The 17,277-nt window shown below is 40.2% G+C and overlaps 1 protein-coding gene across 1 annotated transcript in view; it reads left to right on the top strand.

Annotated features, from left to right (window-relative positions):
- scap (SREBF chaperone) overlaps nucleotides 1-17,277 on the top strand; it is a 191,886-nt gene that overhangs the window by 87,637 nt on the left and 86,972 nt on the right. Inside the window, exon 3 of the mRNA XM_067978770.1 lies at nucleotides 12,408-12,537. Within this exon, the coding sequence (XP_067834871.1) occupies nucleotides 12,408-12,537 (130 nt within the window). The remainder of the gene's footprint in view (nucleotides 1-12,407; nucleotides 12,538-17,277) is intronic.

Below are 17,277 nucleotides of genomic sequence, written 5' to 3'. Positions count from 1 at the left end.
TAACAAGCCTTCAGTCATGTCCCCTAACTCTTCTCCCAGCTTCTGCTTGATGTCCAGTTTTCCCCGTGAAACGACATGGAGCATTTCATTACATTAAAGGTGCTATGTAACCTTTTGTTAAGGGATATCAAGTCTGCGGCCAACTCTCCTGACGGTTGAGTGGGTAAATTAACAACATGGTGCAAACTGAGGGATACAGATGAAGTTTTTCCCATATTTAATTCTTGGTCTGTGCTAAGTGACACTGTCTTAGCCAACTTGAGTGCCAATTGGGTGAGATACTGGAGGGCTATTGTGACTTACGAAATTGATTCATTGCTTTCGGTGGAGGAAGAGAAAATCAGACTAAAAATTAAATAGCAGCACTGTAGATTACAGAAGTGATGATTTTTTTTAAAAATAAAATGAGCTTTAGTTTCCCACAACATCTTCAAATAAAGAAACTATTGGAACAATTACAAGTTTGTTTGTTCAGCAGAATGAAATGTTTTTCAGTGTTGAAATGAATCGATAAAATAGACTGAGAAAAGCGTTGTGTTACTCTTGTTTCACAACTTCATTGTAGAAAGCATTGGGAACTGTATCTAAAAAAATGCATGATTTAGCTTGATTCAGAATAGTTTTGAATACCAGCATTGATTTTCAATTTTTCTTCTGGTCTGACCTTAAGAATCCTACTGCATTCACACAGAAAGAAATATGATCACCTGTGCTTATTTTTTTGGAAAGTGATTTAATTCTGTCCCCGTCTTCCCATCTCCCCATTGTACCTATCGTGGCGAGTGGGTGACCAGGTGATATGGCCTCTCCTTTGTTAGTGTCACTTAGCATCAGACCAGAAGGTGACTTTCCCTCCCTGTGGGTTGGTGTTTGGTTGGGGAGAAAGAAAGCATGTCCTTGGCTCCTCTCCCACCATGCTAACATGGCTGAGACAGGAAACCCATTGTGTGGAAAATCTCGTGTAAGTCCATGTCCTTTCCCACTTTGGCACATATTAGGACTACAGATCCCGATATAATCATCTTACATAGAATGTACAGCACAGAAACAGACCATTTGGCCCAACCAATCCATGTTTATGCTCCATGCGAGCCTCCTCCCACTCTTCTTCATCTAACCCCATCAACATAACCTTCTATTCCTTTCTCTCGCATGTGTTTTTCTAGCTTCCCCTTAAATGCATCTATGCTAGTCGCCTCAACTACCCCTTGTGGTAACCTCTCTCTGGGTAAAGAAGTTTCTCCTGAATTTCCTATTGGATTTATTAGTGACTATCTTATATTTATGGCTCCTAGTTCTAGTCTCCCTGCAAGTGGAAAACATCTTCTGTACATCTACCCTATCAAACCCTTTCATAATCTTAAAGACCTCTAACAGGTCACCCCTCAGTCTTTTTTCTAGAGGAAGGTGCCTCAGCTTGTTCAATCTTTCCTGATAGATATAACCTCACAGTTCTGCTTTCATCCTACTAAATCTTTTTTGCACCATCTCCAGTGCCTCCATACCCTCTATATCCTTTTTATAATATGGAGACCAGAACTGTTCACAGTACTCCAAGTGTGGTCTAACCAAGGTTCTATGCAAGTTTTACATCTTTTCAATTGGCTGTTTAATGGGGAAGGAAGAAACAACTGAATTCCACAACAGTGCTTTGCATTTAATAACGGTCCTCACGTGGACATCTCAGAACACTTTACAGGGAGCAAAGGATGATGGCAAGGGAATGATTAAGTGAAGGGGAACCAAAAGCACGGTTTAATATTTGATTTTTGAGGACACTTTTGAAGGTAGAAAATTCCTTGACTTGCATTTGCAAATATGAACATAAGAAAAGTAATGCAAGAAAAGAAATAGATCTTGTGTTGTTATCTGTGGACTGTTCTCAAACGGAATATTGTTGTAACTATAATAGATTGATGTTATTAATTCTAATACATTTTAATGAGAAACTATGCCCATCGTCATATTAAAGTTGATTTTGCACAAATTTAGAAACCACTAGTATTTTATCCTCTTATTTGCTGTTGCAGAAAAAAACCCTATTTATAAATTTCCTACCTTGGTGTGATATTTAAAAACTTAACTAATTTAACTTCATTCATCAAAATCATACACTTTAACCAAAAGAAATAAATATCAAAAGAATAAAAGACACCTTCAGTACAGATAAAGAGCTTGTCAATTAGATTGGAAAGAGCTGTAACAATCCCCAGAGGGTCAACTGCAATAGAAAATGGAGAAAGAAACAATTAAGTGGGAGGAACAACCTTGTAAAGAATACGCTTTTATCTGTTGTAGTTTCTTATTAAAGCATAGAAGTGGAAACATTGGAAATTCAAACATCATTTTTTTATTATAGTTAAAAGAATATTTTATCTGGGAGGCCACAAGAATAATCTGCAGGAAAGAACACAGGCGATAGATCTGAGGTTGTAGTGGAAGATACGCTTAAACTGTCAGCACAACGTGAACAGTGGTGAAAAAGGCAAACAAGATCGTGGGACGTATAACTCGAGGGATAGAGCAGAAGTCTCAATCAGCGATAATTATTTTATACAAAGCACTGGTCCGCTACCATTTTCCACTTCCAACTGCTTTGTTTACTCAGTTGGCTTAATTTCCCCAGTTTGTTTGGGGATTTTTCCAAGTCTGGTGATACCAACCCTGTTCGTTTGAGGAAAACAAATTCAGGTTCAGGAAATACTGAACTGTATCCAGAGAAAGTACATGGTTGGTTGAGCAATGTTTATTTAAATCATTCAGTGTGCATGCATGTTTAACAAGCCTTGGGTTTCATTGGAAACTAGAGCATTCAAGGTGTTGTTCTGACTCTGCAGAAGCAAGTATTCAACTAAATTTATATTATTTTTTGGGGGGTGGGGGGGAAGAGAAGGGCAAAACATTGTATGGCACAATGGGTTCCTGATGGGATGAAAACCATTTCTGCAAACTGTAACGGTTGTATGCTAAATGAGTCTGAGCAGTTCCAAACAAAGAAGGAAAGGAGAAAGAAAGAACTTGCATTTATTAAGAGCCTTTCATGATCTCCAGACTTCCCAAAATGTTTTACAACCAATAAAGTACTTTTCAAGAATAGCCACTTGTAATGTAGTGAAACATGGTGGCCAATTTACATGGAACAAGGTCCCACAAACAGCAATTAGATTAATGACTAGAGAATTTGGGGGGGGGGGAAATTCGATAAGGCCTATTATTGGGCGCGGGTAGCGTGATCCGCTATTAACCCACGCCCAATGGCCCCCGGGCAGGCAGGACGAGACTTTCATGAGGCCTGAGGCTTACCGACCAGCAACGTTGGAAATCAGCGTTGACACGAGGATTCAATGCTATTCACACTTTCCACCATCAGGGGGAGCCCCAGTCTCTTAAAGGGAGGCGGTATCTGTTATTTGTTAAAAATAACAGTCTGCTGTCTGCACGGAGTCTGACACCTCACATGTAAAACACAGATGCAGCTCCCGTCCCTATGTTTACACACTAATGAGTTATGTCAAAACATTGAACAAAGGTTGTGCACTACTAAATCCCACATCCTCCAATCTGCATGCCAGACCTCACCAATCTGCCGATCTGAGTTGGTACCAGGCCTGCGAGACTGCATGCACCAAGGCTCTCAGATAATGCACTGGAGGCCTTGGTGCAAGAGGTGGACAGAAGGAGGGACATCCAATATCTGTGGGAGGGCGGGGGGTCGGGCAGAGGCCTTCCAGACTTATGCCCAAAAGGCAGTTGGAGGCAGCGGAGGACGAAGTCAATGCCAGGTGCGTAGCCCACGAACATGGATGCAGTGCAGGAAGTTCAATGCTTTGACATGAGTGGTCAAGGTAAATGATGTCAACTGTCAAGTGGCGTCTCCTACCAACTGCACCACTAGCCGCATCCGCTGCTCCACGCACTACACCCCCCATCACCCACATAACAACAAACTTTCAATCAGTACTCAACTCTGCCAATCAGATCCTTCCTCTCTCACCCTTACACATTACCACGGTTGCAAACCGCCCACCCACAACTCACAGGCCACACACACTGGCAGCTGTTCAAACATAACAGGCACATCACCCATACACACGTCCTGGTTTCTTGCAGGAGAAGGTAGTGCATATCAGGAGGCAGCAAGTGGCAGTGGCATTTAGCCCATCAACCTGTTCCACCATTCAGTGAGATCATGGTGGACCTGTGACCTAACTCCATATACCCACCTTAGCCCCATATCCCTTTATACCCTTGGTTCACAGAAATCTGTCATTCTCAGATTTAGAATTAACAATTGAGCTAGCATCAACTGCCGTTTGCAGAAGTGCGTTCCAAACTTCTCCCACGCTTTGCTTGTAGCAGCATTTCTTAACTTCAGTCCTGGAGGTCCTGGCTTTAAATGTTAGGCTATGTCCCCTAGTCCTAGTATTCAAGTATAGGAGACCTCCAAAAACAGTTGCAAATGTATCGGCAATAATCCAGCCACTAACCTGTAAATCCTGCATGGTCCCTTTAAATAAAGCTGGTGGGGGTCCTCCGGGCACTCCAAAACATGTTCAGATGGTCGTGGTTAATACTGTATGTTGAGTTGAACGTTAAGTTCCAAAATGGTGTCGATCACTTCAAATCAGCATTGCACACTGAATCTATCCATTTTCTCCTTACTTTACATGCTGCCAGTGTTCGGTATTTGCGCATGCGCTAATCCTATGACACAGAGGCAGAACCCAAAATCCTATGACTCAGAGGCAATACCCTCTTACGCTTAGCTCTTAGTGGCTATCAGCCCATAGCATAGAATTGCCCACAATTTAGCACAGTATGATTCTAAATCAGTAATCTCACTCAACGGTAGTAAGAATGATTGGTGGGGGAAATTAAACTGTACTACTAGTATTGTAAGAGGTTGAAGCATTGTTGTTGGCATAATAGACTTGACTGTTGGGTCATGCTATACCTGATGTGAAGCTGCTGGATACTGACGCTCAGTGTACAAATGGGGAAGTGTACCATTTCCCAGCACAGAGGTTCCGTGATGAGTGCCATACAAGTCCAAAATATATATAAGAATTTGTTAAATTATTGCTGAGTAAATTTCAAAATAAAATGACAATACTGATATTTTTCAATATGTTAATTTATATTAAAATATAGATATCAGTGTGTGCAAATGTACCCTAGGGGTATCATGTTTATACAACTAATGGGCTTGCCCATTTTCATGCACTCACGATATTCATTTATGTCGGTGCTATCACTAGACGTGTAGCATATTAGTACCAACATGCTATAGAAAAATTACACTTAAGCCAATATGTTTCAAGGTTGGTCTTAATTCATTATACAGCTCAAAATACCCTCTCGGTACACTCCTTAAGTTTGGAAAGACAAAGTATATAATTGTAATTCTGGGAGTTTTCCACAGTTCAAGTGGATACAGTAGGAACATTTCACACACCACCATTTTGTTGTGGAATACCAAAGTTCTAGTGACAACATGACATTTTATAATGTGGTCCTGCACAGTACACTCCTAACACCCTCCATTTAAATATCATGTAATTGTCAAATGTAGTTGGTTATAATGGTAAAGAAAGAATTTGCATTTATCTCTAACTGTATAAATGCAAGTTGCAACCAATGAATTACCAGCAGTTAATTAGTGCACATCAAGCTCCCGCAAACAGCAAATGAAATAAAGACGAACAATCTTTTGTTTGTGTTGGCTGAGGAAGAAATGTTGGCCAAGACACCAGGAGAACTCCTTATTTTTCTTCAAATAATGCCACATCTACCTGAACAGGCAGACAGGGCCTCAGTTTAACATCTTATCCAAAAGATGGCTTCTCTGACAATGAAGCACTCCCTCAGTTCTTTACTGAAGTGTCAGCTTATATGAAACACTCAACTTCTGCAGTGGGGCTTGAAGCCACAACCTTCTGACTCATAAGTGAACTTGCCACCAACTGCGCCAAGCTGACACCTATTAACTATTGAAATATGCACAATTTTGGGGTGAGGTTATTCTGGGAGCTACTGCACTGTTCCAGGTCAGGTGATGCTCAGTTAAGGTCTCCAAGGCTGTAGCTGGTTTTTACCTACTGCAAACTTGCTTGCCAGTTGTTAGCTGTGTCTCTCTTACAGAATCATATCCAACCAAAATAGTTCTATTTTGTGTTGTGACAGAGAGGGTCGATGAGGGCAATGCGGTTGATGTGGTGTATACGGACATCCAAAGGGCGTTTGATAAAGTGCCGCATAATAGGCTTGTCATCAAAGTTGAAGCCCATGGAATAAAAGGGGCAGTAGCAGCATTGGTACGAAATTGACTAAGTGACAGGAAACAGAGAGTAGTGAACAGTTATTTTTCAAACTGGAGGAAGGTAAACAGTGGTGTTCACCAGGAGTCGGTACTAGGACCACTGCTTTTCTTGATATATATTATTGGCTTGGACTTGGATGTACAGGGCACAATTTCAAAATTTGCAGATGACACAAAACTTGGAAGTGTAGTGAACAGTGAGGAAGATAGTGATAGACTTCAAAAGGACATGGACAGGCTGGTGGAATGAGCGGACATGTGGCAGAGGAAATTTAACGCAGAAAAGTGCAAAGTGATACATTTTGGTAGGAAGAACGAGGCGAGGCAATATAAACTAAAGAGTACAATTCTAAAAGGGGTGCAGGAACAAGAGATCTGGGGGTATATGTGCACAAATCTTTGAAGGTGGCAGGGCAGGTTGAGAAAGCGGTTAAAAAAGCATACGGGATCCTGGGCTTTATAAATAGAGGCACAGAGTTCAAAAGCAAGGAAGTTATGATGAACTTTTATAAAACACTGGTTCGGCCACAACTGGAGTATCGTGTCCAGTTCTGGGTACCACACTTTCGGAAATATATGAAGGCCTTAGAGAGGGTGCAGAAGAGATTTACCAAGAATGATTCCAGGGATGAAGGACTTCAGTTACATGGATAGACTGAAGAAGCTAGGGTGTTTCTCCATAGAGCAGAGAAGGTTGAGAAGAGATTTGATAGAGGTATTCAAAATCATGAAGTGTTTAGACAGAGTAGATAGAGAGAAACTGTTCCCATTGGCGGAAGGGTCAAGAACCAGAGGACTTAGATTTAAGGTGATTGGCAAAAGAACCAAAGGCGACATGAGGAAAAACTTTTTTACACAGCGAGTGGTTATGATCTGTCATGCACTGCCTGAGGGGGTGGTGGAGGCAGATTCAATCATGGCTTTCAAAAGTGAATTGGAGAAGTATTTGAAGGGAAAAAAATTGACGGGCTACAGGAAAAGGACGGGGGTGTGGCACTAGCTGGATTGCTCTTGCAGAGAGCCGGCACGGACTGGAGGAGCCGAATGGCCTCCTTCTATGCTATAACTATTCTATGATTCATCCAGATTTTAAGAGGACTGATGCATCAAAACGGATTGTTGAATCGTAACAAGTGTTTTTGCTAGGATTTCAGTAAGGGGTAATGATGGGTATAGTCTTACTATGCCCACTTGAATTGTGAATAAAACTAGTACAATTACAAATTTTGTCTTTCCTAACTTGTGAATAAGAGAATATCTTGAGTGGTATAGTACTAATGTAAAGTACTGGCAGCTACATGTATGCCACTGGTGGAGGTTGTGATGGAAACAATTGGATATGATGAAATAAGGATATCACACTAGAAACTGATCGTATGATATTAAAAGTAATAGCATAAATGTGAATTCCACCCGCCCTCCTCAACTTTGAGCTTAGTAAGGACATTCATTGGCAAGATCTATTGCAAAAGCTTAATTGTTTATTTTAAAATTGTTTTAATCTTGTTTAAGATGTCCACAAAAACTGTTTGTTGAAACTGTTGGCCAAAGCAAGGTTACTGTTGAGTCTAGACTGTACTTGGGCCAAAAGCTGGAAGGACAGTAACCCTTCATCAGTGTAACAATTTATATTGAAGCCTATGATGTAATCAAAATAGAAATAATGAGGAAAAACATAGCTGTCTATGAGACAGAGACAAGAAAACACTCCTTCCTTCCTTATACTTGTCTACTAATCCAGTGTCTACTAATCTAATCCAATGAAAGTTCTGAGAAATGTTCAGGAACAGAAGAGTTTCATAATGGTTAGAAAGTTTTCTTGTAACAATGTATATAATCAGCAATGGAATTTCAGCCACAAAAGGTCTCGTCTGTTTTATGTGGCCTGATCTTGAGCTGAGCAATGTATCTATGATTTATTTGCTCTGGGAACTGGTAACAAAATTCTTATTTCAGCATATTTTTTCTTGACCTGGACAAAGAGATTTGTGGTTAATATACTTATTAATGTACAGTTTGATACAATGTTCATATGAAAAAAAGGGCACTACCAAGCAACATACAAGTGACTAAATAGATAACATTTTTAAACATTATTTGGATTGCTTTCACCAGAATATATGACTTACAATTGCTCTCCTCTTCTGCCTACACCGTTTTTTTCAAGGTGCTTTTACGTACCTTGATGCTGCCAATGGCAGTGGCGGATATAAACTTGTGCCAGCTTCCACATGATCAGTGTTAATGGCGATCCACTTCTTTGTGATATTATGAGCTCCTCTGTTGGCCTAGTAAACACATTGAGCTGGTTCAGCATGTCAGCATCCATACTACTTCATGATGCAAAAGCTGAACTGGCTTAATGGCTGACTCACTCATATTGCACATACGGAGTGCGGAAAATGTCACAGTGCCAGCACAAGAGAAATGCGCATATGTGGATCAATGGTTTTTCAGTTTCAGAACTAGCTAAGATAAAAGCTCTTTCAATGTAGCTTAAAATTGCATGGTCATCATCTAGAATATCTTTTGAGTGATTTCATCGGTTCACATGAACATACGAAAAGAAAGACTCGAAAAACCCATCAGTGCTCACTCTATCCATTAGATGATGCAGTGATGCGCACTATTGTCTTTAACTGTTAGTAATACTAACTACTGGAAGAGGCAAAAAGCAGGTTAAAAAAGGCCTGTGACAAATTTCAGAAAACATTCTGGGAAATTCCTCCCCTACTCCCTAAGGAGAATCAAGGTAGCTTCAAGAAACCACAGTTAACCATGACACATGGACACAACCTACTGCCATACATATAATGTCTTTAGGAACATACAACTGAAACGGCCCTTTCCATCCCAACCATCACATTCTTACCATGCTTTACCTCTGATACCATTTAAATAGCCCTGTCTGCCAAACATTTTATCCATCACCCTTTTAAAATTTATAACATCCTCTGCTTTCACTGCTTTCTGGACAGACTAGTCCGCATTTATCATTCTCTACATCTTAACTGTGCATTCACCTTTCCATGTATAAGCTTCAATCCATATGCCCTTAGCCTCATTCATTTGTAAACACTGATACAAAGAAGTGCTCAAAGACACCTGCCATTCCTTGGTCATTTGTTATCACGCCCCTGGGATGTCGCAGTGCTATCACTGTTTGCTTTGTCACCTACTTTCCTTGAATATATTTATAGAAACCTTTCATATTCTTTTTTGTATTTGTGCCAGCCCTGATCTCACTTTCTATTTCAGCTCTCCTAATCAATTTCTTTACCTCTTTTACTTTTATCTTATACTCATTCTGATCATATACCCTATCTGCAGCCATATATTTAATGTAAGACTTTTAAAATCCATTTTCCTCTGCATTTCTTCCTTTGTTGACCGCAATGGTTTCCTACCTCCTCTAGTGTGGTTTTTAAACTAATGGATTGTATTCGTTCAGCAGCCTCCTAATTATGTCTCAGTATATACCTACTGTAGCAAATTATATGCCGTTCTTTACTGCTTTCTCGTCCCTTCAAAGTCTGCCTTCCTCAAATTAAAAAGTCTTACTTGTACTTTCATTTTCAATTTTCAAGGTGTCAGCCATGGCTCAGTAGTAGCACTCTCGCTTCTGAGTCAGAAGGTTGTGGGTCCAAGTCCCACTCCAGGGACTAGAGCACATAATCCAGGCTGACTGAGGTGCCGTCTTTTGAATGAGACGTTAAACCGAGGTCCCGTCTGCCCTCTCAATTGGACGTAAAAGATCCCATGGCACTATTTCGAAGAAGAGCATGGGTGTTATCCCTCAACCTACATCACTAAAACAGATTATGTGTCCATTTATATCATTGTGGTTTGTGGGACCTTGCTGTGTGCAAATTGGCTGTTTCCTGCATTACAACAGTGACTACACTTCAAAAGTACTTCCTTGACTGTAAAGTGCTTTGGGATGTCCTGAGGTCGTGAAAGGCGCTATATACATACAAGTCATTTTTTTTTTAATTGCAAGTCTTATTTTGAACACCTATTTGTGGTTGTTGTTTTCTGAATTTAATTGTATCCACAATCCCTGACTATTGCATAGCCGCAAGAATTGTATTGCTCCCCCTTCTATTTTCCATGCCTGTTTGAATCATATAACAGCCCATAATAATGTCCAAAAATAACGATTCACTTTTCTTATTCCCACTATAATCTTCCCAATTAATCTCAAGCAAATTTAAATCTCCCATTGCAATTTATCTTTCTTGCATCTTCCACTGAACAGACCATAAACTGCTCTAATTATATCCTCTGCCTGACTTGGTGACCTATATTTTTTTCCATTTTTCTCATTCAGTCTGATCCACAAAGTTTCCAGAGGTTCTATACCTGAACACAGGCTGTTCACCTCAGTTACTATCAATTTTTTATCATACATAGCCACTCCATATTCTATTTTTTTTCTATCTATCCCTTTGGAACAACCTACACTGTTACATTTACCACCCAGTTCACATCCTTAAACAAAGTCTCTGATTCCTAATATGTTATAGTTTCCTTCTTTATCAGATATTCTTCAAGCTCCTGGCATTTCTGCATAAAACTTTGAGGCAAACACTTTTCCCATTCACTATGCTAACATGTTTATCATTTTTCCCTTGCACAGTTGCTACATATGGTTTCCCTTTCTCAGTTTCTCTGCCTTTTGCTGTCCTCCCTTCTGTTCAAATTCTTTCTTACTCAAATTGTGCTACGTTTCCTACCTCAACTACCTCTGTGTTACTAACTTTTTCACTCCCTACCAGGATGTCTACTGTCAAACCTTGAACTGACGTTCCCCCTGCCTTGCTAGTTTAAATCCTCCCCCACTCTTCATTTACCATCTGTGCAAAACACTAGGTACAGTTTGGTTTAGGTGAAGCCGACCAATCTGTAATACTTCTTCTGAACTGATCCTACTGTCCTAGAAATGTGAAATCTTCCCTTTGATATTAACTCTCAAGCTTCTATCAAACTGACCTAGCAAGTATGAGCCACAACTTCTAGATGCTTACCCTCCCTTTCAGGAGTCTTCTCCACCTGCTTAATTATGCTCCTTACCTTGGCATCTCATTTCTAGTCCAGTAGTTATTTTATGGAGAAGAGGAGAAACTCAGTTTTTTTGTGGGGTATTTTCCTGCTCTCAACAGACCACATTCTGCTTCAGTTGCCTTGCAGACTTCATACAATACCCTTAGTTATGTCGGATTGAGACCCATAGATTTTGAACTTCCAATTTGAGTTGTCTCTCCAGAGAGCATTTTGAGCTGTATAATAATTGGGACATTATCACACATGAATTAGAAATAAAATGCTTTTCCTGTTTTTGAATACAGGGTATATGTTAATTTTATTTAAATGTTAAGTAGCTTGAAAGTATGATTCACATCTGTACCCTTGTAAATGTATCTTTGGTAGATAATACAATTGTGATTTTGGAGTGGATATTGAATACAAAGTGTGCGCAAAAGTGGATGAAGAGAAACCTCAGCTATGTAGTTTTGACTGAAGTGAAAAGATACTAATGTTTGCCAAAATGTGAGAGGGAAAAAACCCTTGGATTTTATAATGCCCATATAACATAACAAGTCACTGGTCGCTGCATTTGAAAAGTAATTAATTGTGTCAAGCGAAACTTCACAAGAATGACTAGTGTTTAAGCTGGATCACTGTTGTTAGGTCAGAAACGCAAGAGCTTTTGTATCTGCATCTCAACATCACACATCAGTCTAAGAAAATTGAAGTGAAATGCAGAATTGCCAACACTTACGATTCTCATGCAGTGTACTTGTGGGAGTCTTGAGATTGTGTCATAAGAATCCAGCCATGGAAAATGTCAAGTATTGAGTTGGATATCTTGCCTTCATGGTACTTAAGCCTTCCCAGCAAATTTCTAGAAATCCTTTTTCTACTGTAGCATTTCCTGAGAAACTTATGTTAATCAGGGTTCCCCTGTATTAGGTCAGTTCATTTTTTGCTAATAGTTATGAAGTTCAGGGGAAAAAAATTGGAAAGCCTTTTATATTACATTTCTGAGATGTTTGTACTTAATGTTTTTTGTTTCGATTTGTCATAGTTATCCCTTATTAAAGCTACCGCTGCCAGGAACAGGGCCTGTGGAGTTTACAACACCTGTAAAGGATTACTCTGTGCCCCCACTTGAACCAAATCCAGGACACACTGATCAGAGTGATAGACCAGATTGGGTAAGTCCTACAGTGTTCAACTATTTGATTATTACATCTCCTGTAGGGAAGCTGTTAGCATTTCAGTAAAACTTGTAATGGTGGCATCCAAGAAGAGAATTTTGAGCTGGATAATCCTCGAGTGAAGTACTAATGGTTGCAAGTCTGTCAATATTGGTAGAAGTAATCTGAGATGTTCAATTGTCACATATGAAGTGTGTCATGTTGGACAAATTCCATGGTTTTGGCACAGTATATAGGTAGATAGAGGCATAAATATAAATTATGCACTATGTGCTGTATAAATGTAAAAATTAAGGTTGGGTAAGGTCTAAGGTACATCTGGCTTCTGAGAGATGCATTTTTCTTTAACCTATACAGTACTAATGTGTTAAGGTGAACCTTGGGACTGCATAAGAAACTGCTGGAAGGATTAGACACAATGAGTACTTGTTGCAGGACTTAAGTTGGAGTGAGGGGAAGTACTCAGTGGGCTACCTCAGGACTTGGTACTGGAAACACTGCTGTTTCTAATTTACACAAATGACCTGGATTCAGAAGCTCAAAGCAAATGATAGCAAACAAGGAGGGGAGGAAATCGCAACAGTCAGCTCAGAAATTACAGAATGAGTTGGACATGTAAGTGGGCAGAACAATGGAAGATGAAATTGAATGCTGACAAATGTAAAGTGCTACCCGTAGGAAGAAAAAATTGATAGCCATTCCAACACTGGTCATGGAGTGTGCCTAAGAGTGAAGCTGAAAGAGACTTGACACTAAACATGTCCAAGTAATGCAGAGTAATTAACAAAGCCAATAGGATATTGAACTACATAGTCAACATAATAGAATACAAGTCAGAGGAGGTAATGATCAAACTGTATTGTGCTCTGATCAGATGGCACCTTGAACGCTGTGTTCAGTTCTGGTCACCAAGAAATATGATACTTGCTTCTCTACCAGTTTGAGAGCACAGCGGTGCAATTTCTCCTCCAGCCTCGATTAGCATCGTTCCCTCTCTTCCTGTAATCCTCTGGCTCTTTTTCTTCTTCCCACCTGCATTGCTTTTACTCCTCGTTCTGATGCCTCCAATTTTAACATTTCCAACTGGAATGCCCTTTCCTTGTTTTTCTCCTCAGCCGCCAATTGCACTAACTAAATATCTGCCTCTTTTTATCTGGTCTACATTTTTAGATATTACTGTTTAGATGTAAGGTGAGGTCTGAATTGGGTTTGGCTGTGATTCTCCCTATGGTTGATTACCCTCCCAACACTCACTATCTAGACTCACAAATAAATAATGATCCGCTTAAGTAAAGGATGGCTGCAGCTATGAAATCCATACCCAGTAAAGGAGTTGAGAGCTTTCAGAATGTTGGAAAGAAAATTGGCAGAAGAAGAGAGGGCTTCGGGTTGCACAAGTGTTCTCTATTTTTAATTGATCAACATAAGTGGCAAATTCACATCCTTCCTCTGTTGTGATTACCTCTCTGTGTGGTCAGAGACTGCAATGTGAGATGAAAGTTCATTGGTGCTACCACTAATACTGTTCAGTTATGTAGAGAAGAAAACATGCATTTTTAATTAAAAACATAGAGAACATCATTAAAGTGATACACACTGTTACTCTCTCAGCTGCCTATGATCCTTATGAAGTCCTCGGACATCAAAGACTTTAAAATGTGCTTCCTTCTCCAATTCTTCCTCCTTTCCTGACCTGAAGATAATAATGGGCAGAGTTATGAATACATGGTAACGGCAACCCTTCACTTCCTTGGTTATGTGGCTGTTTTTCGTTTGTGAACCATGGTGGTTATGTTTGGTTATGTTTTTTTGAGGGGGTTGGGGGGGGGAAGCCTACAGCAGAGTCCTCATCTGGCATCCACACACACCAGGTAACAGTCAGTACTCCCCCATCCCAGTCCTTATCCTGGGGATGCTAAGGTCGGTTGCACCATTTTCACTTGCTGAACCAATCCAGGATAACAAACTTCACAGACCAGAAGTCAAACCTGGGATCTTCCTGCTCTGCATGTCTCATTGCCACAATATGCAGTACATTAGAACATAAGAAATGTTTCCAAGTTTGTTGACAATACAAAGCTAGGTGGGAGAGTAAGCTGTGAGGAGGTCGCAAAGAGGCTGCAAATGAATATAGACAGGTTAAGTGAATGGGCGAGAAGATGGCAGATGGAACATAATGTGGGGAAATGTGAAATTATCCACTTTGGTAGGAAGAATAGAAAAGCAGAATATTTTTTTTAAAAGGTGAGAGGCTAAGAAACGTTAGTAAGAACATGAAATAGGAGCAGGAGTAGGCTATACGGCCCCTCAAACCTGCTCCGCCATTTAGTAAGATCATGGCTGATCTTTGACCTTAACTCCACTTTCCTTGCCCGATCCCCATATCACCTTGATTCCCTTAGTATTCAAAAATCTATCGATCTCATTCTTGAATATACTCAACGACTGAGCATCCACAGCCCTACAGGGTAGAGAATTCCAAAGATTCACAACCCTCTGAGTGAAGAAATTCCTCCTCATCTCAGTCCTAAATGTCCAAACCCTTATCCTGAGACGATGCCCCCTAGAACCTCCAGCCAGGGGAAACAGCCTCTCAGCATCTACCCCGTCAAGCCTCCTCAGAATCTTGCATGTTTCAATGAGATCACCTCTCGTTATTCTAAACTCCAGAAAGTATAGGCCCATTCTACTCAATCTTTCCTCATAGGACAACGCTCTCATCCCAGGAATTAATCTAGTGAACCTTCGTTGCACTGCCACTAAGGCAAGTTTATCCTTCCTTAGATAAGGAGACCAAAACTGTAAACAGTACTCCAGGTGAGGTCTCACCAAAGCCCGAACAATTGTAGTAAGACTTCCTTACTCTTGTACTCCAACCCCCTTGTAATGAAGGTAAACATGCCATTTGCCTTCCTAATTGCTTGCTGTACCTGCATGCTAACTTTTTATGTTTCTTGTACGAGGACACCAAAATCCCTCTAAGCACCAACATTTAATAGTTTCTCACCATTTAAAAATTATTCAGTTTTTCTAATCTTCCTACCAAAGTGAATAACCTCACATTTCCCCACATTATACTCCATCTGCCACCTTCTTGCCCACTCACTTAATCCGTCAATATCCCTTTGCAGACTCTTTGCGTCCTCCTCACAGCTTACTTTCCCACCTAGCAGCAAACTTGGATACATTACACTCGGTCCTCTCGATTAAGTCATTGATATATATTGTAAATAGCTGAGGCCCAAGCACTGATCCTTGTAGCACTCCACTAGTTACAACCTGCCAACCCAAAAATGACCCATTTATTCCTACTCTCTATTTTCTGCCCTTTAACCAATCCTCTATCCATGCTAATATATTACCCCCAACTCCATGAGCCCTTATCTTGCGTAACAACCTTTAATGTGGCACTTTATCGAATGCCTTTTGAAAATCCAAATATACTACATCCACTGGTTCCCTTTAACTACCCTGCTAGCTACATCCTCAAAAATTCTAATAAATTTGTCAAACAGGATTTTCCTTTCATAAAATCATGTTGACTCTGCCTAATCATTTTATGATTTTCTAAGTGCCCTGTTACCACTTCCTTAATAATGGATTCCAGCATTTTCCCGATGAGTGATGTCAGGCTAACTGGCCTGCAGTTCCCTGTTTTCTCTCTCCTTCCTTTCTTGAATAGTGGGGTTATTTACCTATTTTTTGATGTACATTTTAGATATGATTAGCTGTATTTACCTAATAAGCCATTAGGCACATGTAGCTTTTTAAACAATTATTCTTCTTTTCCCCCCAAAAAGTCCACCATAATAATGAACTTGTGATTATATCATGAACTGTAATTGAAAACAGGTTTAATGAAAGGACTTACTGCTTATCTTCAATTACAACTTATTTTATGCCCACTCACACCTATTATTAATTTAAATCTTATGAAGATGGATTTTTTTTAAGAGTATGATTTATTTTAGACATGGATTGTTTTCCAACTATTCCAGTAACCTTGTACTGCTGAGTCTGGAGGAAGGCATACAGTGGTGTTCCCCAAGCGTCTGTACCGGGCCACTGCTTTTTTCGATATTTATTAATGACTTGGACTTGAGTGTACAGGGCACAATACAAAATTTGCAGATGACATAAAACTTGGGAGTGTAGTAAACAGTGAGGAGGACAGCAATAGACTTCAGGAGGACATAGTCGGGCTGGTGGAATGGGCGGACACATGGCAGATGAAATTTGATGCAGAGAAGTGCAAAGTGATACATTTCGGCGGGAAGAACGAGGAGAGGCAATATAAACTAAATGGTACAATTCTAAAGGGGGTGCAGGAACAGGGAGACCTGGGGATATATGTGCACAAATCATTGAATGTGGTAGGACAGGTTGAGAAAGCGGTTAAAAAAGCATACGGGATCCTGGGCTTTATAAATTGAGGCGCAAGCAAGGAAGTTATGTTGAACCTTTATAAAACTCTGGTTCGGCCACAACTGGAGTATTGTGTCCAATTCTGGGCACCGCATTTTAGGAAGGACGTGAAGGCCTTAGAGAGGGTGCAGAAAAGATTTACGAGAATGGTTCCAGGGATGTGGGACTTCAGTTACATGGATAGACTGGAGAAGCTGCGGTTGTTCTCCTTAGAGCAGGGAAGGTTGAGAGGAGATTTGATAGAAGTGTTCAAAATCATGACGGCTTCAGATAAAGTAAATAAAGAGAAACTGTCCCCATTAGCGGAAGGGT

Source organism: Heptranchias perlo, chromosome 3 (assembly GCF_035084215.1).
Source record: "Heptranchias perlo isolate sHepPer1 chromosome 3, sHepPer1.hap1, whole genome shotgun sequence".
In the NCBI taxonomy this organism is placed as follows: domain Eukaryota; kingdom Metazoa; phylum Chordata; class Chondrichthyes; order Hexanchiformes; family Hexanchidae; genus Heptranchias; species Heptranchias perlo.
Note: the sequence above shows the minus strand (reverse complement) of the source record. Positions and strands in the feature narration are given on the sequence as shown.